The sequence below is a fragment of the Pelophylax lessonae genome (assembly GCF_965119305.1).
Source record: "Pelophylax lessonae genome assembly, chromosome: 1".
In the NCBI taxonomy this organism is placed as follows: Eukaryota; Metazoa; Chordata; class Amphibia; order Anura; family Ranidae; genus Pelophylax; species Pelophylax lessonae.
The window spans coordinates 879,524,556-879,546,630 of NC_138768.1; the positions used below are offsets into that span (position 1 = coordinate 879,524,556).

The 22,075-nt window shown below is 44.8% G+C and overlaps 1 protein-coding gene across 1 annotated transcript in view; it reads left to right on the top strand.

The window, feature by feature from the left end:
* LOC309550548 (C4b-binding protein alpha chain-like) overlaps positions 1-22,075 on the top strand; it is a gene marked incomplete at its 3' end in the record, with an annotated part of 114,328 nt that overhangs the window by 89,351 nt on the left and 2,902 nt on the right. Inside the window, exons 3-4 of the mRNA XM_082250902.1 lie at positions 2,460-2,666; positions 12,684-12,866. Coding sequence (XP_082107028.1) covers positions 2,460-2,666; positions 12,684-12,866 — 390 coding nt within the window. The remainder of the gene's footprint in view (positions 1-2,459; positions 2,667-12,683; positions 12,867-22,075) is intronic.

Below are 22,075 nucleotides of genomic sequence, written 5' to 3' on the forward strand. Positions count from 1 at the left end.
ACCGTGACCAAGGGGTCACCAGAGCATCCATTCCCACCGCAATCGGATCCCTAGACCTGGAAACAAAATTGTCCACCTTGTTGTTGAACCTGGATGCCAAAATATCTACATCGGTAGCACCCAGATGTAGACAGATCAGCCGAAACACTTCAGGGTGTAGGGATCAATCCCCTGGACACAGCTGTTGGCGACTTAGAAAGTCCGCCTGCCAGTTGTCCACCCCTGGAATGAATATGGCTGATAGACATGGAACATACCTCTCTGCCCACTATAGGATATGGTTCACTTCCTTCTGAATCGACTGGCTTCTGGTGCCGCCCCGGTGGAAGATATAAGCCACCAGGGTGGAGTTGAGCCACCAGGGTGGAGTTGTCGGACAGAATCCTAACAGGACACCCCTGTAACCTGGTTGTCCAATAATTCAGTGCCAAATGTGCAGCTCGGATTTCCAGAATATTAATGGGTAAAAATCTTTTCTGCCCGAGACCACGTTCCCTGGGCAAACAGACCCTCAAGGATAGCACCCCAGCCCAGCAGGCTGGCGTTTGTGGTTACCACCTTCCAGGCTACCGGCAGAAAATGTTTCCCTTGATCGAATTGCCACTTGTGGCAAAATATAAAATATTCCATGGACTCAACATGCATCTCTGCAAATATCTACCAAGTGTCTACTTTCCGAAAAGAGGTCATTTTGGGGGGGTCGTGCTACCTTGCCATTTCATGGCCTCTGAAACTGTGATAGGTAGGTGAGGAGTGAAATCAACAATTTACACTCTTAGAAAGCCTGAAGGTGGTGATTGGTTTTTGGGGTCCTGTACATGACTAGACTGTCAAAATTTCTCACACATGGGGTATCCCCATGCTCAGGAGAAGCAGCAGAATGTATTTTGGGGTGTTATTTCACATATACCCATGTCATGTGTGAGAAATATATCATTCCAATTACAACTTTTTTAGTCATTTTTCAAACACCTGTAAAAAAAAAAAAAAAAATATTCAATGGGCTCAACATGCCTCTCAGGAAATTCCTTGGGGTGTATACTTTCCAAAAAGGGGTCATTTGGGGGGGGGGGGGTTGTACTGCCCTGCCATTTTAGCACTTCAAGAAATGAGATAGGCAGTCAGAAAGTAAAAGCTGCAAAGATTCCAGTATTTTCACCATAGTTTGTAGACGCTATAACTTTTGCGCAAACCAATAAAAAATACACTTATTGAGATTTTTGTTTATCAAAGACATGTAGCTAAATCCATTTTGACCTAAATGTATGACAAAAAATTAGTTTATTGGATATTTTTTATAAGAAAAAGTAGAAAATTTATTTTTTTCTCAAAATGTTTGCTTTTTTTTTGTTTATATCGCAAAAAATAAAAATCGCAGAGGTGATTAAATGCGACCAAAAGAAAGCTCTGTTTGTGAGGCAAAAAGGACATAGATTTTGTTTGGGTACAGCATTGCATGACTGCGCAATTGTCAGTTAAATTCACACAGTGCCTTATTGCAAAAAATGGCCTGGTCATTAGGGGGCAAATCCTTCCGGTCTAGAAGTGGTTAAAGTGATACTAAAGTCCTGTTTTTTTTTTCTTTAAAAATAACAAGCATGTTATAAATACCTGCTCTGTGTATCCATTCAGACAAGGAGCCGCAGCTCGACCATGTGCCCCCTCTCCTCATTGGTTCAATGACTTTGATTGACAGCAGCGGGAGCCAATGGCACCTGCTGTGTGTCTCAGCCCATCAGGAGGGAGAGTCACGGACAGCCCAGTCTCTAGTGCAACATCGCTGGACGGAGATGGGGCTCAGGTAAGTATTAGGGGGGCTGCTGCACACAGAAGGTTTTTTATATTAATGCATAGAATGCATTGGGATAACAAAAAGACCTCTGCCTTCAGAGCCATTTTAAATATTAAAAATAAATTAAATTGTGCTTTTGGTTTGTGGTGCTCAGATACAGTGTAGTTCCTCTTTATAATCTGACAAAGAAAACTGAGATAGTAAGGAGAAATGCTTCCATGACACCTGATGGATATATAAATAAAATGTTCACTTCAATAACCTACATGTCACAGGTGGGGGCAGGTGATTGGTTCCCACAATATCGGGACTCCTTGATAATCTGCTCCATACTGATGGCTTCCTGATGAATGTTCTAGTAATTGTCCTCATAGAATACTGCAGAGAGATCCCAGGAACTTCCCATAATGAGGAGGTCAGACCATGGTCCATATACCACTGAAAAGTCCCATCAACTGATCCATCCCATAATGAGGAGGTCAGACCATGGTCCATATACCACTGAAAGGTCCCATCAATTGATCCATCCCATAATGAGGAGGTCAGACCATGGTCCATATACCACTGAAAAGTCCCATCAACTGATCCATCCCATCACACACAATCACTTTACCCCTCACACTGTATATAATGTATAATGATCTGCTTTTATCTTCTTATTCCACAGCTCAGTGTATAAAGCCCACCATAGACAATGTGGACAGACTCTACATAGGCAATGTGTACAGTCCCTCTACAGACAAAGAGTATTATAATAATGGAGAAGTGGTGACAGTACAATGTAAATCTGGATATTATCCATCATCTGGCACAATGACATGTGACAACACCCGCACCTCTCCAAAGTGGACTCCTCCCACTGTTACCTGTATAGGTGAGTACAACACATGAGATGTCTATCCTATACACAGTATGAGAATTGCACTATGTACAGTATATTCAGAGTAAATATGAACATCCTTCCTTGATAATATAATATATGTTTTACTTTCACTGTACTATGTGTTCCTGGTGGTGGATTCTCCTGCAGTGATGAATTTGCTGAAAAGAGCATGGTGCAGCACTAACATCACACCCCTACTACACACACATTGGTCTTTCTCCAGTGAGATCCCACCTCCCCAATACACAGATAGTTGTTCTCATGGAGATCCCACCCCCAGCACAAAAATATTTCTCCAGCGAGTTCCCACCATCCACCTCATAAATTGCACATTAAACTGTCCATGTCTTCCCCATAGACATTTCTCACTGAGCCTGAACTCAAAGTCTTGAGGTTCAGTAGTATTCGCCTTCTCTGAAGAAGGAATATTTCTCATTGCTTTCTAGTGGATTTTTGGTTCATTTTCCCTTTTCATCAGACATGGGCCGAATGACCCCCTGTTCCGTTCGGGGCAGATCTTTCGAACATCGCAAAAGTTTGGATCCGAATAATGAACCCCATTGAAGTCTATGGGACCTGAACTGGAAAAATTAAAAGTGACCGTATTGAAGGCTTATATGCAAGTATTTGGGGGTCCAGGTACTACCCTAGGGGACATGTATCAAAGAACACAGTTTGCAAAAAAATATTTTTAAATGAGCAGTGATTTACTGATGCTTAACCACTTGCCGACCACCGCACGACTATCTACGTTGGCGGTCAGCCCCTCACAGGCAAACTGACGTAGGTCTACGTCGCTTGCTTGTGAGGGTCTAGGGAGCGAGCGCGCGCCCCCAGAGGCGCGCTCCCGCGTGGTCACGGACCCCCCCCGCGCATGTGACCGGCGGACCCGATGTCCGCCGCTCACTCTGCGATCGGCGGGGGAGAGGGAGAAAGTCAGACGGCTTGTGTAAACAAGCTGCCTGTCATTCTCCCCTGTGTATGAGAGATGATCATACGGTTCTACTATGTAGAACCGTTGATCACCGTTCATACAGCTGAAGCCACAGCCAATCACAGTAGAAAGCACGCCCCTAGGGACACACATAGCCCCTCCTTTCCAAATAAAGTTAACCCCTTCACTACCAGTGTATTTTTACAGTAACAGTGCATATATATAGCACTGATTACTATAGAAATGTCACTGGTAACCCCAAAAGTGTCAAAAATGTCAGTCAAGGGTCCGATTTGTCCACCGCAATGTCGCAGTACCGCAAAAAAATCACAGATCGCTGCCATTACTCGTTAAAAAAAAAAACAACAAAAATGACAAAAATCTTTTCCTTTGTTAGTAAACGCGATAACTTTTGCGCAAACCAATCAAAATACGCTTTTTGCGATTTTTTTTACCAAACATAGGTAGCATAAAACAAATTGGCCGAAAATGTTAAAAAATTTTGATTTTTTACATTTTTTTGGGGGGAATGTGAAAAATATTGCTATTTTTGCAAAATTTACGCTCTTTTTTTGTTTATAGCGCATGATCAAAAAATCGCACAGGTGATCAAATACCACCAAAAGAAAGCTCTGTTTGTGGGAAAAAAAGGACGCCAAATTCGTTTAGGTACAGCGCCGCACGACCGTGCAATTGTCCGTTAAATTCACGCAGTGCCGAATCGCAAAATACCCCCTGGTCGTTTAGCAGCCAAATCCTCCGGGGCTTAAGTGGTTAAAGTGAAACCATAAAAATGAAAAACAACAATAACAATAAAAATGAAAAATGAATTTTCAATATAGTGACTGGGGGTCCCCTTAGTCTACCTGTAAAGTGGCACATCTGTATGGTGTATAGAACTTGCTGCAGAAATAGTAAATTTATAAACATTTTCCCTGCAAGCTTTCTTTATTTTTTAAATAACGGTTTGGGGAGCCAGTCTGTACGATGAGGCCACAATTTACTGCACTCGGAGCAAGATTAGAGATTTTTTGGATAAATTCTGGTGTCTATCTCGCAGACTTTGGATAGAAGTAACAGGTGCGGAAAAATTGGTCTTTGGGTGTCGGTGGTGCCTTCACACCCTAACCCTATAGAGGCACTCTTGATGAAAGCAGGAATTGGCCTTGCTGTCAAAAATCCAAGATGAAATCAACACCCTCAAAGCTAGGCAGCCTTGACAGTCTTTCAGAGATTCCAGATTCCAGGGGTGTCAAGATCCTACTCTGCCTTGCCTTGTTGGCAACCATCTTGGACATGTGCAGACTGCTGTCTTTTATAAATTCTGTTTGCATCATCATTTGCCTGCTGCCTGGGCGTCGCTTAGTGATGATGTTGCACACCTGACTATATACAGGTCCCTCTCAAAAAATTAGCATATTGTGATAAAGTTCATTATTTTCTGTAATGTACTGATAAACATTAGACTTTCATATATTTTAGATTCATTACACACAACTGAAGTAGTGCAAGCCTTTTATTGTTTTAATATTGATGATTTTGGCATACAGCTCATGAAAAACCAAAATTCCTATCTCAAAAAATTAGCATATTTCATCCGACCAATAAAAAAAAAAGGGTTTTTAATACAAAAAAAGTCAACCTTCAAATAATTATGTTCAGTTATGCACTCAATACTTGGTCGGGAATCCTTTTGCAGAAATGACTGCTTCAATGCGGCGTGGCATAGAGGCAATCAGCCTGTGGCACTGCTGAGGTGTTATGGAGGCCCAGGATGCTTCGATAGCGGCCTTGAGCTCATCCAGAGTGTTGGGTCTTGCGTCTCTCAACTTTCTCTTCACAACATCCCACAGATTCTCTATGGGGTTCAGGTCAGGAGAGTTGGCAGGCCAATGGAGCACAGTAATACCATGGTCAGTAAACCATTTACCAGTGGTTTTGGCACTGTGAGCAGGTGCCAGGTCATGCTGAAAAATGAAATCTTCATCTCCATAAAGCTTTTCAGCAGATGGAAGCATGAAGTGCTCCAAAATCTCCTGATAGCTAGCTGCATTGACCCTGCCCTTGATAAAACACAGTGGACCAACACCAGCAGCTGACATGGCACCCCAGACCATCACTGACTGTGGGTACTTGACACTGGACTTCAGGCATTTTGGCATTTCCCTCTCCCGAGTCTTCCTCCAGACTCTGGCACCTTGATTTACGAATGACATGCAAAATTTGCTTTCATCCGAAAAAAGTACTTTGGACCACTGAGCAACAGTCCAGTGCTGCTTCTCTGTAGCCCAGATCAGGCGCTTCTGCCGCTGTTTCTGGTTCAAAAGTGGCTTGACCTGGAGAATGCGGCACCTGTAGCCCATTTCCTGCACACGCCTGTACACGGTGGCTCTAGATGTTTCTACTCCAGACTCAGTCCACTGCTTCCGCAGGTCCCTCAAGGTCTGGAATCGGTCCTTCTCCATAATATTCCTCAGGGTCCGGTCACCTCTTCTCGTTGTGCAGCGTTTTCTGCCACACTTTTTCCTTCCCACAGACTTCCCACTGAGGTGCCTTGATACAGCACTCTGGGAACAGCCTATTCGTTCAGAAATTTCTTTCTGTGTCTTACCCTCTTGCTTGAGGGTGTCAATGATGGCCTTCTGGACAGCAGTCAGGTCGGCAGTCTTACCCATGATTGCGGTTTTGAGTAATGAACCAGGCTGGGAGTTTTTAAAAGCCTCAGGAATCTTTTGCAGGTGTTTAGAGTTAATTAGTTGATTCAGATGATTAGGTTAAAAGCTCGTTTAGAGAACCTTTTCATGATATGCAAATTTTTTGAGATAGGAATTTTGGTTTTTCATGAGCTGTATGCCAAAATCATCAATATTAAAACAATAAAAGGCTTGCACTACTTCAGTTGTGTGTAATGAATCTAAAATATATGAAAGTCTAATGTTTATCAGTACATTACAGAAAATAATGAACTTTATCACAATATGCTAATTTTTTGAGAGGGACCTGTATATCACCTGTTGGCTTACAGTTCTTTGCCCTTGTGTTTGTGCTCCAAGGTGCATCACTGCTAACAGTCTTCCGCTCTCCACGTTTCTCCGTGCATGACCTGGCTTGACTTAGGACTTTCCTCACTCTCGATTCTGCATCGGCAGATGACCCGGCATTGGCAGACGACCTGGCATCTGCAGACTATCCGCTTCTGGACTTGACCCTGGCTTGAATGACTACCCGCCTCTAGACTCGATCCCAGCTTGGATGACTACCCGCTCTGGACTTTACGCCGGCTGTTCCTGATTTCGCTCCTCACTTTTGCTGTGCATTTATTGTTGTTGCCCTAATAAACTGCTTTATTTTACTTTCATCTTTGTGTGGTCTGGTTTCCTGGCACCCTGACAGTACACAAGGGCCATGAGTCTTGATGATGAAGGTGCTCCTATGCTCCTCATGTTGGTTACCAGGCTCGATCAACAAGATCACCTTTTGGGTCGCTTCACTCAGGTGTTGCAGAGGTTGCTTGAATGCACAGCACACCTTGCTCCTGGTGCTGCTAGGCCGGTGTCCCTCCTGCTGCTGCTCCTGTTGCCCCTCCTGCAGCTGGAATTGCTGTTACCAGAGGGATGACTAGTTCAGCCTTCCTCCTGCAGCGCTATGGGGGTGAACCGAGTCAGTGTCGTGGCTTCCTAAACCAAGTGGGTATTTATTTTGAGATGGTTCCTTAGGAGTTTCCCTCTGACAGGTCCAAGGTGGGCTTCCTAATCTCGTTGCTCTCAGACAAGGCCTTGGCCTGGGCAAATCCCTTATGGGGGAACGATAATCATGTGATACTCGATTACCCAAGTTTTTTTGCCTCCTTCCGTAGGATATTTGAATTGCCTGCTTGCTCTGCCTCTGCTTCTAAGCTGCTCCTGTCCATTCACAGGGTATACGAACTGCTGCCATGTATGCCATCGAATTTCGTACCCTGGCAGCAGAGGTAGGCTGGAATAATGAGGCTCTGGTGACTGTCTTCTTTCATGGTCTCTCTGATGCATTGAAGAACGAGATTGCGGCCAAGGATCTCCCTGACGAGCTTGAGGCTCTAATTTCTTTCCTGATTTTGGTTGATACCAGGCTCAGGGAGAGACCATCATTGAAGGAGTGCCTGCGGAGGCCTCCTACCAGATCGGCTCCTATGTTTTCTTCCCCACCCATTCCTCCCTCACCTTCCACGCCTCCTGGGGATGGTGCATCTGACTGTAAACCCATGCAGCTAGGGTTCACTCGCCTTTCTGAGGCTGAGCGCGCCTTAAGGAGGAGGGAGGGCCAGTGCCTGTATTGCGGCCTTGGTGGGTGTAACGGAAAAGCCGACCCACACTGTACTTGTGGGCTTCCGTCAATATATGGCTTCCTCCAGTCTGGACATATATAGAGATTCCAGCCGCCCTACATACAAAAACTAGCCTGAACTTAGCTTGTAAGTATCTGAAAGCAACTAACTCTTTATTGAAACACAGGCACAAACAGATATACCTTGTGGGACAACCCCCCTCCCCCTTAGCAGCTAATCCACATACACATATACATCCCATAATAAGTTGATCTTTAAGGCAGACAGAACAACAATAGAACAAAGGAATACAGGTACTTAACAATAGCAAACCCTATCCCACCCCACTATCTAGCAATCTGAAAAGTCGAATTGTTCATCTTTATATATTTCCTGAGGGACGCTGTTCAGAAATATTATTGTCCCAAGTGAAAGAGCCCCTCACTCTTTCAACACAAACCACACATATAGAACCCAGGATAACCGTGGTAACACGAAAGACTGAGTCCAGTGTGGTTGTACAGCGAGTCTGATTAGTAAAGACCAGACTAGGGTTCTTGGACACCCTGTGACCCTAATAGACACAGGGTGACTTACACATAAGAGGGGCTGGGGAAGTTGGACAAGGAGTTTGCTGACCTCTCTAAAGTAATCTGGGTTCCACAAGACCCCCAACCAAAGTGCCTCCCGTCACAGTGGGCATTTCCTGAAATCTTGTCCTACCCATCTCGGAAATGCTCGCACCTAAGGTCCTGTCGGGGGCAGATCTTAGGTGGAATTCCCTTGTCCCTGGTTTCCTGTAAAGATAAACTGCTAATCAGAGTTGTCCTCTCCTGGACAGCAGGTTTGGTGGTTACTCAGCCGTTTGTAGACTCCGGTGCTGGCAGTTACTTTATTGACAATAAGTTTGCTGCTGTGAATTCCACCTGTCTCAGGTTGCCTTCTAGGGCTACATCATATCTGCTGAAGCAGAAATCCCTTATGCTTCGCCATATATGCTCTTTTTTTAACTGCGGTGGTAAAATCACCTCCTACAGCGCTGGCATCATAGATTTCCATATATGCTGAGAGCAAATGCTGTTGCTCTCAGAATATATAAATCAGTGCGGTGGCTGATGGGTGTACCTGCAAGGCAAAGAATGGTTAGTTAAGGTTAAAGCGGAGTTCCGGGCACAAAATCGATATTTTTTTTTTGTGCCCGTCCGCTAGTTCAGCATAACCTGAAAAGGAATTGGATAGTTAGGTTTTTTTTTTTTTTTAAAAACTCACCTTGTAATTGACGATCGTAAATACTCACCTCAGGGTACTTCCTCCCTCAGCACCGCGGCTCCGCTGTCACTTCCTGCGCTGCGATGATTCCTGGGAGCTGAACGTCATCGCTCCCAGGAATCAATGCGACGGCACCGGCCCCGCTCGTCACTTCCGGGCGACGCCGCATTCCCCTGCTAAACAGCTTCTGGGCATGCCCAGAAGCTGTTTAGGAATGCGGCGCCGCACCGGAAGTGACGAGAGGGGCCGGTGCAGGCGCATTCTGGGACAAGAAGACGCGGAAGAAGACACAGAAGAGGACCGCGCTGGCTTTAGCTGCCCACAAGAGAGATGGCAACGCTGTGGAAGAAATTTTATAAGTATTTCTTCTAAAAGGTAAGTGCGAACCGGGACAGATCAGAGGGTAGCCATCGTGGAATGTGCTAGCCCTGACTGTCCCGGGGGTATGTTTGTTAAAAAATGACTTCTGTGCCCGGAACTCCGCTTTAAGATCCAGACTCCAGCACAGCAGCACTTCAGAGAAAATTGAGATGATCCTTCCACGTGGTACTGGCAAGCAACTCAGCTGAGCTAACAGTACTTAGACTCAGGCTCAGGCAGCTCCTTCCCCAAGCAACAGCCAAAGGCAGCAAGTGGCAGCTCGAAGAGAGGAGGAGCCGATCTTTTTTGTCAGTGGGCAGGATAGGTGCTACTCCCTCCCACTCTGCTCTCAGTGCTGCTGTCCTCCCGGAAGCTTCTTTAACTGGCTGGATAAGTCAAGACATGTCTCTGGAGTCTCAGTCTGGACTAGAGAGGAGGTGTGGAGGCAGAGCAGACAGACGAGAGCACTGTCAGCCAGAGCCTCCCTCATCCCATGCCAAGCCTACAGCCCGGGCAGGTGGTCAGGTGGAGTAACAGCAGGCAGCGGCATTAAAATAACAATGCATTAGTGCCTGGTGCTTAGCAAAAAAAAAAATATACACTTTTAAATGTATATTGTACACTGATGCTCGGGGGGGGGGGGGTTTCAACCCCCCTAACACCCCCCCCCCCCCCCTGCCCCTTATCTACGTCCCTGTACTTATGGCCGTGTGCTGGTAACCAGGGAAGCCCGTGGAGTTAATATCCAGCAGCTCCAACGGGGGCAATTCTCCACAAATATAGCACAAACCCCCCCCCCCTTCCGCCTAAATGACCCCTTTTCGGAAAGTAGACACCCCAAGGTATTTGTTAAGATGCATGGTGAATATTTTGCAGTTCTCATTTATTTTGGAAAATGAAGAAAAGAAAAAGGAAAATGTTTTTTTTTTTTTTTTTTTTTTTCAATTTTCAAAACTATGTAACAAAAAGTGAGATCTGCAAAACACTCAAAATGCTTCTCAGCAAATAGCTTAGGGTGTCTACTTTCTGAAAAAGGGTCACTTGGGGGGATTTTGTGCTATCTTGGCATTTCATGGCCTCCAAAACTGTGATAGGTAGTGAGGAGTGAAATCAACAATTTACGCCCTTAGCAAGCCTGAAGGTGGTGATTGGTTTTCAGGGTCCTGTACGTGGCTAGACTGCCAGAAAGTCTCACACATGGGGTATCCCTGTACTCATGAGAAGCAGCAGAATGTATTTTGGGGTGTCATTTCACATATGGCTAAGGCATGTGTGAGCAATATATCAGTTAGGTGACAACTTTGAGTAAAAAAAAAAAAAAATTGGCATTTTTCTGACACTTGTGGCGAAATATAAAATATTCCATGGACTCAACATGTATCTCCGCAAATAGCTTAGGGTGTCTACTTTCCAAAAAGGGGTCATTTGGGGGTGGGGGGTTTGTGCTATCTTGCCATTTCATGGTCTTGGAAACTGTGATAGGTAGTGAGGAGTGAAATCAACAATTTACACCCTTAGAAAGCCTGAAGGTGGTGATTGGTTTTCGGGGTCCTGTACGCAGCTAGACTGCCAAAATTTCTCACACATGGGGTATCCCCATGCTCAGGAGAAGCAGCAGAATATTTTTTGTGGTGTAATTCCACATATACCCATGCCATGTGTGAGCAATATATCATTCCAATGACAACTTTTTTAGTAATATTTCAAACACCTGTGACAAAAAAATGAATATTCAATGGGCTCAACATGCCTCTCAGGAAATTCCGTGGGGTGTATACTTTCCAAAAAGGGGTAATTTGGGGGGAGGGGGGGGGGTTGTACTGCCCTGCCATTTTAGCACTTCAAAAAATGAGATAGGCAGTCAGAAAGTGAAAGCTGCGTAGATTCCAGTATGTACACCATAGTTTGTAGACGCTATAACTTTTGAGCAAACAAATAGAAATAAGCTTGTTGAGATTTTTTTCTATCAAAGACGTAGTTAAATACATGTTGACCTAAATATATGACAAAAATTTAGTTTATTGGATATTTTTTATAAGAAGAAGTAGAAAATGTAATTTTTTCTCAAAATTTTTGCTTTTATTTTGTTTATATCGCAAAAAAATAAAAATTGCAGAGGTGATTAAATACCACCAAAAGAAAGCTCTGTTTGTGAGGCAAAAATGACATAGATTTTGTTTGGTTGCAGCGTTGCATGACTGCGCAATTGTCAGTTAAATTCACACAGTGCCGTATTGCAAAAAATGGCCTGGTCATTAGGGGGCAAATCCTTCTGGTCCAGAAGTGGTTAAAGTGATACTAAAGTCATGTTTTTTTTTTTTCCTTAAAAATAACAAGCATTTTATACTTACCTGCTCTGTGTATCCATTCAGACAAGGAGCCGCAGCTCGATCATGAGCCCCCTCTCCTCATTGGTTCAATGACTTTGATTGACAGCAGCGGGAGCCAATGGCACCTGCTGTGTGTCTCAGCCCATCAGGAGGGAGAGTCACGGACAGCCCAGTCTCTAGTGCAACATCGCTGGATGGAGATGGGGCTCAGGTAAGTATTAGGGGGGCTGCTGCAAACAGAAGGTTTTTTATATTAATGCATAGAATGCATTGGGATAAAAAAAAAGACTTCTGCCTTCAGAGCCATTTTAAATATTAAAAATAAATTAAATTGTGCTTTTGGTTTGTGGTGCTCAGATACAGTGTAGTTCCGCTTTAAATTGGGACAAAGAAAACTGAGATAGTAAGGAGAAATGCTTCTATGACACCTGATGGATATACAGTATAGATAAAATGTTCACTTCAATAACCTACATGTCACAGGTGGGGGCAGGTGATTGGTTCCCACAATATCGGGACTCCTCGATAATCTGCTCCATACTGATGACTTCCTGATGAATGTTCTAGTAATTGTCTTTATAGAATACTGCAGAGAGATCCCAGGAACTTCCCATAATGAGGAGGTTAGACCATGGTCCATATACCACTGAAAGGTCCTATCAACTGATCCATCCCATAATGAGGAGGTCAGACCATGGTTCATATATCACTGAAAGGTCCCATCAACGTATCCATCCCATCACACACAATCACTTTACTCCTCACACTGTATATAATGTATAATGATCTGCTTTTATCTTCTTATTTCACAGCTCCGTGTAAAAAGCCCACCATAGACAATGTGTACAGTCCATCTATAGACAAAGAATATTATTATTATGGAGAAGTGGTGACAGTACAATGTAAATCTGGATATTATCCATCATCTGGCACAATGACATGTGACAACACCCGCACCTCTCCAAAGTGGACTCCTCCCACTGTTACCTGTATAGGTGAGTACAACACATGACATGCCCATCCTATACACAGTATGAGAATTGCACTATGTACAGTATATTCAGAGCAGGGGCGGACGTACAGGGGTCGCAGGGGTCGCCATGGCGACCGGGCCCCATGCTACAGGGGGCCTTAGAGGGCCCCCTGTATGTATTGAGAGGAGGAGCGGCAAGCGAAGCTGAGACCGAGAGCTCCCCGATCTTCCCGACGGAGCTGATCTCACATAACATTGGAAGCAATGTAAAGTGAAACCAGAGTGTGTGCTGTGCTCTCTGCCTCCCCCTACAGTGCAATACCCGGCAGGAAGGTACAGTCCTCTCTCGTTTTTTAAAAAGGCTTTCTGTATGTGCATTTATGTATGTATGTATGTATGTATGTATGTATGTATGTATGTATGTATGTATGTATGTATGTATGTGTGTGCATATGTGCATCTATATATGTATGTGTGTGTATGTATGTATGTATATATATATATGTATGTATTTGTGTGTACTGTATGTGTGTGTACTGTATGTGTGTGTATGTATGTGTGTGTACTGTGTGTGTACTGTATGTGTGTGTACTGTATGTGTGTATATGTATGTGTGTGTATGTATGTGTGTGTATGTATGTGTGTATATGTATGTGTGTGTATGTATGTGTGTATGTATGTGTGTATATGTATGTGTGTGTATGTATGTGTGTGTATGTATGTGTGTGTATGTATGTGTGTATATGTATGTGTGTGTATGTATGTGTGTATGTATGTGTGTATATGTATGTGTGTGTATGTATGTGTGTATGTATGTGTGTATATGTATGTGTGTGTATGTATGTGTGTATGTATGTGTGTATATGTATGTGTGTGTATGTATGTGTGTATGTATTTGTGTGTACTGTATGTGTGTGCATATGTGCATCTATATATGTATGTGTGTGTATGTATGTGTGTATATGTATGTGTGTGTATGTATGTGTGTGTATGTATGTGTGTGTATGTATGTGTGTATATGTATGTGTGTGTATGTATGTGTGTATGTATTTGTGTGTACTGTATGTGTGTGCATATGTGCATCTATATATGTATGTGTGTGTTTATGTATGTGTGTGTGTGTGTTTATATGTGTGTAGATATATGTACGTGTGTATGCTTCAAGTTATTGACCATTTGAGTTTATGGACTTTTAAGGACTTTTAACCACTTAAGCCCCGGAGGATTTGGCTGCTAAAGGACCAGGGGTTTTTTTGCGATTTTTTACTGCGTGACTTTAACGGACAATTGCGCGGTCGTGCGACGCTGTACCTAAACGAATTTGACGTCCTTTTTTTCCCACAAACAGAGCTTTCTTTTGGTGGTATTTGAACACCTGTGCGATTTTTTGATCACGCGCTATAAACAAAAAAAGAGCGTAAATTTTGCAAAAATAACAATATTTTTCACATTTTTTTATATGAAATTCCCCAAAAAAAAAAGTAAAAATCAAAATTTTTTAACATTTTTCGGCCAATTTGTTTTATGCTACCTATGTTTGGTAAAAAAAATCGCAAAAAGCGTATTTTGATTGGTTTGCGCAAAAGTTATCGCGTTTACTAACAAAGAGAAAGATTTTTGTCATTTTTGGTGTTTTTTTTTTTAACGCATAATGGCGGCGATCTGCGATTTTTTTTTCGGTACTGCGACATTGCGGCGGACAGATCGGACCCTTGACTGACATTTTTGACACTTTTGGGGTTACCAGTGACATTACTGCAGTAATCAGTGCTATACATATGCACTGTTACTGCAAAAATGACACTGGCAGGGAAGGGGTTAACTTTATTGGACAGGGAGGGGTTAAGTGTGTCCTAGGGGCGTGCTTTCTACTGTGTAGGGACATGGCTATTGGTGTAAAAGCAAAGATCAACCGTTCTACATAGTAGAACGGTCAGATCTTCACTTTTACACAGGGAGAACTGACAGGCAGCTTGTTTACACAAGCTGCTCTGTCTTTCTCCCTTCACAGGAGCGATCGTAGTGTGGCCGGCGGACATCGAGTCCGCCGGTCACACGCACTGACTTGCCTGTGAACGAGCCGCGGCGGGCGCGCGCCTCGGCGGGCGCGCGCCCGCCCGCGATAGGCTCGCAAGTCAGTGACAGGCGAGTGACGTACCGATACGTCACTCTGCCTGGCCGGGGCTGACCGCCGCAGTATATAGTCGTGCGGCGGTCGGCAACCGGTTAAATGATTTTAAGCTGAAGTGCGCAGTAATTCTGTTATTATATTATAGTCGGTTTTCCCAATTTACTTTAAACACGTAAGGCCCCTTTCACACGGTCCGCATTCCGTTGCGGACCATGCACTGCTCAGCAGGGATCGATCCGCCGATCCCCGCTGAGCCGGCGGATGACAGCTCCGTCTCCACTCTGTGTGCGGAGAGGGAGGTGTCAGAGCCCAGCTGCTCTCTATGGGGAATCAGATGAGAGCGGATCGCCTGTCCTTTCTCATCCGATCCCATCCGATCCGATCCCCAGGACGGATGGAAAGTAGGGTTTCCATCCGTCCGGATTTCACGGACAGGATCGGATGCGGATGGCAGCGGGTGTCAGCGGACATGTCACCGCTGACATCCGCTGCTCCATAGGGCTGAATGGGGCATCCAATCAGATCCGCCTAAAACAATGACAGGCCGATCTGATCGGAACACCCGTGTGAAAGAGCCTTAAAGGTGGCTAGGAGGTACCACCATTCCTGCGCTACTATAATTTTTCTATTTTGTATTGTGTGATCTAATTCATATTACAACATTTATACATGATTTCATTACCTATAATTACTTCTATATAAGTAGCAACATTGTCCTATACTCCTGAGCGCAATTGTTTGCCTTTTATGGGTGAATTTGGAGGTGTTTCTTAAGTCCACCAGCACTATTACTGTTCCCATTCCCCCCTCCCCACCACCGCCGCCACTGATCCCATACCCCCCTTTCCCCACCAGCACTATTACTGGTCCCATTCCCCCCTCCCTACCAGTCCTGCCACTGATCCCATACCCCCCCTTTCCCCACCAGCACTATTACTGGTCCCATTCCCCCCTCCCCACCAGTCCTGCCACTGATCCCATACCCCCCCTTTCCCCACCAGCACTATTACTGATCCCATTCCCCCCTCCCCACCAGTCCTGCCACTGATCCCATACACACCCCTTTCCCCACCAGCACTATTACTGGTCCCATTCCCCCCTCACCGCCAGTCCTGCCACTGATCCCATACCCCCCCCCCCCCTTACCCCACCAGCACTATTACTGGTCTCATTCCCCAGGTCTGATTTTACCGATCCTAAGGAGGCAAATCAAAGAAATTTATTGTAGAGGTTCACATTCCCTTTAATGAAAGAATATTATATATAAAGTATATACAGTCGTTTTTTTTTTGTATGTACCCCATCGGTGTCCAGGGGGCCTTACAAGCCTGTGAGAGGTTGAGGGTCTTGAAGGAGTTTTAGGGCAGTGTTGGGGGGGGGGGGGGGGCCCTTCATGATTTCTTGCACCTGGGCCCTGAAAGTTCTAGTTACGCCCCTGATTCAGAGTAAATATGAACATCCTTCCTTGATAATATAATATATGTTTTACTTTCACTGTACTATGTGTTCCTGGTGGTGGGTTCTCCTGCAGTGATGAATTTGCTGAAAAGAGCATGGTGCAGCACTAACATCACACCCCTACTACACACACATTGGTCTTTCTCCAGTGAGATCCCACCTCCCCAATACACAGATAGTTGTTCTCATGGAGATCCCACCCCCAGCACAAAAATATTTCTCCAGCGAGTTCCCACCATCCACCTCATAAATTGCACATTAAACTGTCCATGTCTTCCCCATAGACATTGCTCACTGAGTCTGAACTCAAAGTCTTGAGGTTCAGCAGTATTCGCCTTCTCTGAAGAAGGAATATTTCTCATTGCTTTCTAGTGTTTTTTTGGTTAATTTTCCCTTTTCATCAGACATGGGCCGAATGACCCACTGTTCCGTTCGAGGCACATCTTTCGAATATCGCAAAAGTTTGGAACCGAATAAAGAACCCCATTGAAGTCTATGGGACCCGAACTGGAAAAATTAAAAGTGACCGTATTGAAGGCTTATATGCAAGTAATTGGGGGTCCAGGTACTACCCTAGGGGACATGTATCAAAGAACACAGTTTGCAAAAAACTATTTTTAAATGAGCAGTGATTTACTGATGCTTAAAGTGAAACCATAAAAATGAAAAACAACAATAACAATAAAAATGAAAAATTTATTTTCAATATAGTGACTGGGGGGTCCCGTTAGTCTACCTGTAAAGTGGCACATCTGTACGGTGTATAGAACTTGCTGCAGAAATAGTAAATTTATAAACATTTTCCCTGCAAGCTTTCTTTATTTTTAAATAACGGTTTGGGGAGCCAGTCTGTTCGATGAGAACACAATTTACTGCACTCGGAGCAAGATTAGAGATTTTTTGGATAAATTCTGGTGTCTATCTCGCAGACTTTGGATAGAAGTAACAGGTGCGGAAAAATTGGTCTTTGGGTGTCGGTGGTGCCTTCACACCCTAACCCTATAGAGGCACTCTTGATGAAAGCAGGAATTGGCCTTGCTGTCAAAAATCCAAGATGAAATCAACACCCACAAAGCTAGGCAGCCTTGACAGTCTTTCAGAGATTCCAGATTCCAGGGGTGTCAAGATCCTACTCTGCCTTGCCTTGTTGGCAACCATCTTGGACATGTGCAGACTGCTGTCTTTTATAAATTCTGTTTGCATCATCACTTGCCTGCTTCCTGAGCGTCGCTTAGTGATGATGTTGCATACCTGACTATATATATCACCTGTTGGCTTACAGTCTTTTGCCCTTGTGTTTGTGCTCCAAGGTGCATCACTGCTAACAGTCTTCAGTTTTCTGTGTTTCTCCGTGCATGACCTGGCTTGACTTACGACTTTCCTCACTCTCGATTCTGCATCGGCAGATGACCCGGCATTGGCAGACGACCTGGCATCGGCAGACTATCCGCCTCTGGTCTTGACCCCGGCTTGGATGACTACCTGCCTCTAGGCTCGATCCCAGCTTGGATGACTACCCGCTCTGGACTTTACCCCGGCTGTTCCTGATTTCACTCCTCACTTTTGCTGTGCATTTATTGTTGTTGCCCTAATAAACTGCTTTATTTTACTTGCATCTTTGTGTGGTCTGGTTTCCTGGCACCCTGACAGTACACAAGGGCCATGAGTCTTGATGATGCAGGTGCTTCTATGCTCCTCATGTTGGTTACCAGGCTCGATCAACAAGATCACCTTTTGGGTCGCTTCACTCAGGTGTTGCAGAGGTTGCTTGAATGCACAGCACACCTTGTTCCTGGTGCTGCTAGGCCGGTGTCCCTCCTGCTGCTGCTCCTGTTGCCCCTCCTGCAGCTGGAATTGCTGTTACCAGAGGGATGACTGGTTCAGCCCCCCTCTCGCAGCGCTATGGGGGTGAACCGAGTCAGTGTCATGGCTTCCTAAATCAAGTGGGCATTTATTTTGAGATGGTTCCTTAGGCGTTTCCCTTTGACAGGTCCAAGGTGGGCTTCCTAATCTCGTTGCTCTCAGACAAGGCTTTGGCCTAAGCAAATCCCTTATGGGGGAACGATAATCCTGTGATACTCGATTACCCAAGTTCTTTTGCTTCCTTCCGTAGGATATTCAAATTGCCTGCTTGCTCTGCCTCTGCTTCTAAGCTGCTCCTGTCCATTCACAGGGTATACGAACTGCTGCCGTGTATACCATCGAATTTCGTACCCTGGCAGCAGAGGTGGGCTGGAATAATGAGGATCTGGTGACTGTCTTCTTTCATGGTCTCTGTGATGCATTGAAGGACGAGATTGCAGCCAAGGATCTCCCTGACGAGCTCGAGGCTTTAATTTCTTTCCTGATTTTGGTTAATACCAGGCTCAGGGAGAGACCATCATTGAAGGAGTGCCTGCGGAGGCCTCCTACCAGATCGGCTCCTACGTTTTCTTCCCCACCCATTCCTCCCTCACCTTCCACGCCTCCTGGGGATGATGCATCTGGCTGTAAACCCATGCAGCTAGGGTTCACTCGCCTTTCTGAGGCTGAGCGGGCCTTTAGGAGGAGGGAGGGCCAGTGCCTGTATTGCGGCCTTGGTGGGTGTAACGGAAAAGCCGACCCACACTGTACTTGTGGGCTTCCGTCAATATACGGCTTCCTCCAGTCTGGACATATATAGAGATTCCAGCCGCCCTACATACAAAAACTAGCCTGAACTTAGCTTGTAAGTGTCTGAAAGCAACTAACCCTGTATTGAAACACAAGCACAAACAGATATACACTGTGGGACAACCCCCCTCCCCCTAGCCAATCCACATACACATATGCATCCCATAATAAGTTGATCTTTAAGGCAGACAGAACAACAATAGAACAAAGGAATACAGGTACTTAACAATAACAAAGCCCATCCCACCCCACTATCTAGCAATCTGAAAAGTCAAATTGTTCATCTTTATATATTTCCTGAGGGACGCTGTTCAGAAATATTATTGTCCCAAGTGAAAGAGCCCTTCATTCTCTCAACATAAACCACACATATAGAACCCAGGATAACCGTGGTAACACGAAAGACTGAGTCCAGTGTGGTTGTACAGCGAGTCTGATTAGTGCAGACCAGACTGGGGTTCTTGGGACACCCTGTGCCCTTAATAGACGCAGGGTGACTTACACATAAGAGGGGCTGGGGAAGCTGGACAAGGAGTTTCCTGACCTCTCTAAAGTAATCTGGGTTCCACAAGACCCCAAACCAAAGTGCCTCCCATCACAGTGGGCATTTCCTGAAATCTTGTCCTACCCGTCCGGGAAATGCTCGCACCTAAGGTCCTGTCGGGGGCAGATCTTAGGTGGAATTCCCTTGTCCCTGGTTTCCCGTAAAGATAAACTACTAATCAGAGTTGTCCTCTCCTGGGCAGCAGGTTTGTTGGTTACTCAGCCGCTGGTAGACTCCGGTGCTGGCGGTTACTTTATTGACAATACGTTTGTTGCTGTGAATTCCACCTGTCTCAGGTTGCCTTCTAGGGCTACATCATTTCTGCTGAAGCAGAAATCCCTTATGCTTCGCCATATATGCTCTTTTTTTAACTGCGGTGGTAAAATCACCTCCTACAGCGCTGGCATCATAGATTTCCATATATGCTGAGAGCAAACGCTGTTGCTGTCAGAATATATAAATCAGTGCGATGGGTGATGGGTGTACCTGCAATGCAAACAATGGTTAGTTAAGGTTAAGATCCAGACTCCAGCACAGCACAGCAGCACTTCAGAGAACATTGAGATGATCCTTCCACGTGGTACTGGCAAGCAGGCTCAGGCAGCTCCTTCCCCAAACAACAGTCAAAGGCAGCAAGTGGCAGCTCGAAGAGAGGAGGATCTGATCTTTTGTGTCAGTGGGCAGTATAGGTGCTACTCCCTCCCACTCTGCTCTCAGTGCTACTGTCCTCCCGAAAGCTTCTGTAACTGGCTGGACAAGTCAAGACATGTCTCTGGAGTCTCAGTCTGGACTAGAGAGGAGGTGTGGAGGCGGAGCAGACAGACGAGAGCACTGTCATCCCAAGCCAAGCCTACAGCCCGGGCAGGTGCTCCAGGTGGTCAGGTGGAGTAACAACAGGCCACAGCATTAAAATAACAATGCATTAGTGCCTGGTGCGTAGCAAAAAAAAAAAAAAAATATATATTTTTTTAAATGTATATTGTACACTGATGCTCGGGGGGGGCCCCCCCCCCTCTTATCTATGTCCCTGTACTTATGGGCATGTGCTGGCAACCAGGGGAGCCCGTGGAGTCAATATCCAGCAGCTCCTACGGGGACAATGCTCCAGAAATATAGCACAACCCCCCCCCCCCCCCAAATGACCCCTTTTCAGAACGTACGACACCCCAAGGTATTTGCTAAGATGCATGGTGAGTATTTTGCAGTTCTCATTTATTTTGGAAAATTAAGAGAAAAAAAAGGAAAATGCATTTTTTTTTCTTTTTTCAATTTTCAAAACTATGTAACAAAAAGTGAGATCTGCAAAACACTCAAAATGCCTCTCAGCAAATAGCTTAGGGTGTCTACTTTCTGAAACAGGGTCACTTGGGGTGATTTTGTGCTATCTTGGCATTTCATGGCCTCCAAAACTGTGATAGGTAGGTGAGGAATGAAATCAACAATTTATGCCCTTAGAAAGCCTTAAGGCGGTGATTGGATTTCGGGGTCCTGTACACGGCTAGACTGCCAAAATTTCTCACACATGGGTTTATCCCCATGCTCAGGAGAAGCAGCAGAATGTATTTTGGGGTGTCATTCCACATATACCCATGTCATGTGTGAGCAATATATCATAATAATTACAACCTTTTTAGTAATTTTTCAAACACCTGTGACAAAAAAATGAATATTCAATGGGCTCAACATGCCTCTCAGGAAACTCCTTGGGGTGTCTACTTTCCAAAAAGGGGTAATTTGGGGGGAGGGGGGGGGGTTGTACTGCCCTGCCATTTTAGCACTTCAAAAAATGAGATAGGCAGTCAGAAAGTGAAAGCTGCGTAGATTCCAGTATGTACACCATAGTTTGTAGACGCTATAACTTTTGCGCAAACCAATAAAAATAAGCTTGTTGAGATTTTTGTTTATCACAGACATGTAGTTAAATACATGTTGACCTAAATGTATGACAAAAATTTCGTTTATTGGATATTTTTTAGAAAAAGTAGAAAATGTAATTTTTTCTCAAAATGTTTGCTTTTTTTTTTGTTTATATCGCAAAAAATAAAAATCGCAGAGGTGATTAAATGCGGCCAAAAGAAAGCTCTGTTTGTGAGGCAAAAAGGACATAGATTTTGTTTGGGTACAGCATTGCATGACTGCGCAATTGTCAGTTAAATTCACACAGTGCCTTATTGCAAAAAATGACCTGGTCATTAGGGGGCAAATCCTTGAGGTCCAGAAGTGGTTAAAGTGATATTAAAGTCATGTTTTTTTTTTTTCTTTAAAAATAACAAGCATGTTATACTTACCTGCTCTGTGTATCCATTCAGACAAGGAGCCGCAGCTCGACCATGTGCCCCCTCTCCTCATTGGCTTAATGACTTTGATTGACAGCAGCGGGAGCCAATGGCACCTGCTGTGTGTCTCAGCCCATCAGGAGGGAGAGTCACGGACAGCCCAGTCTCTA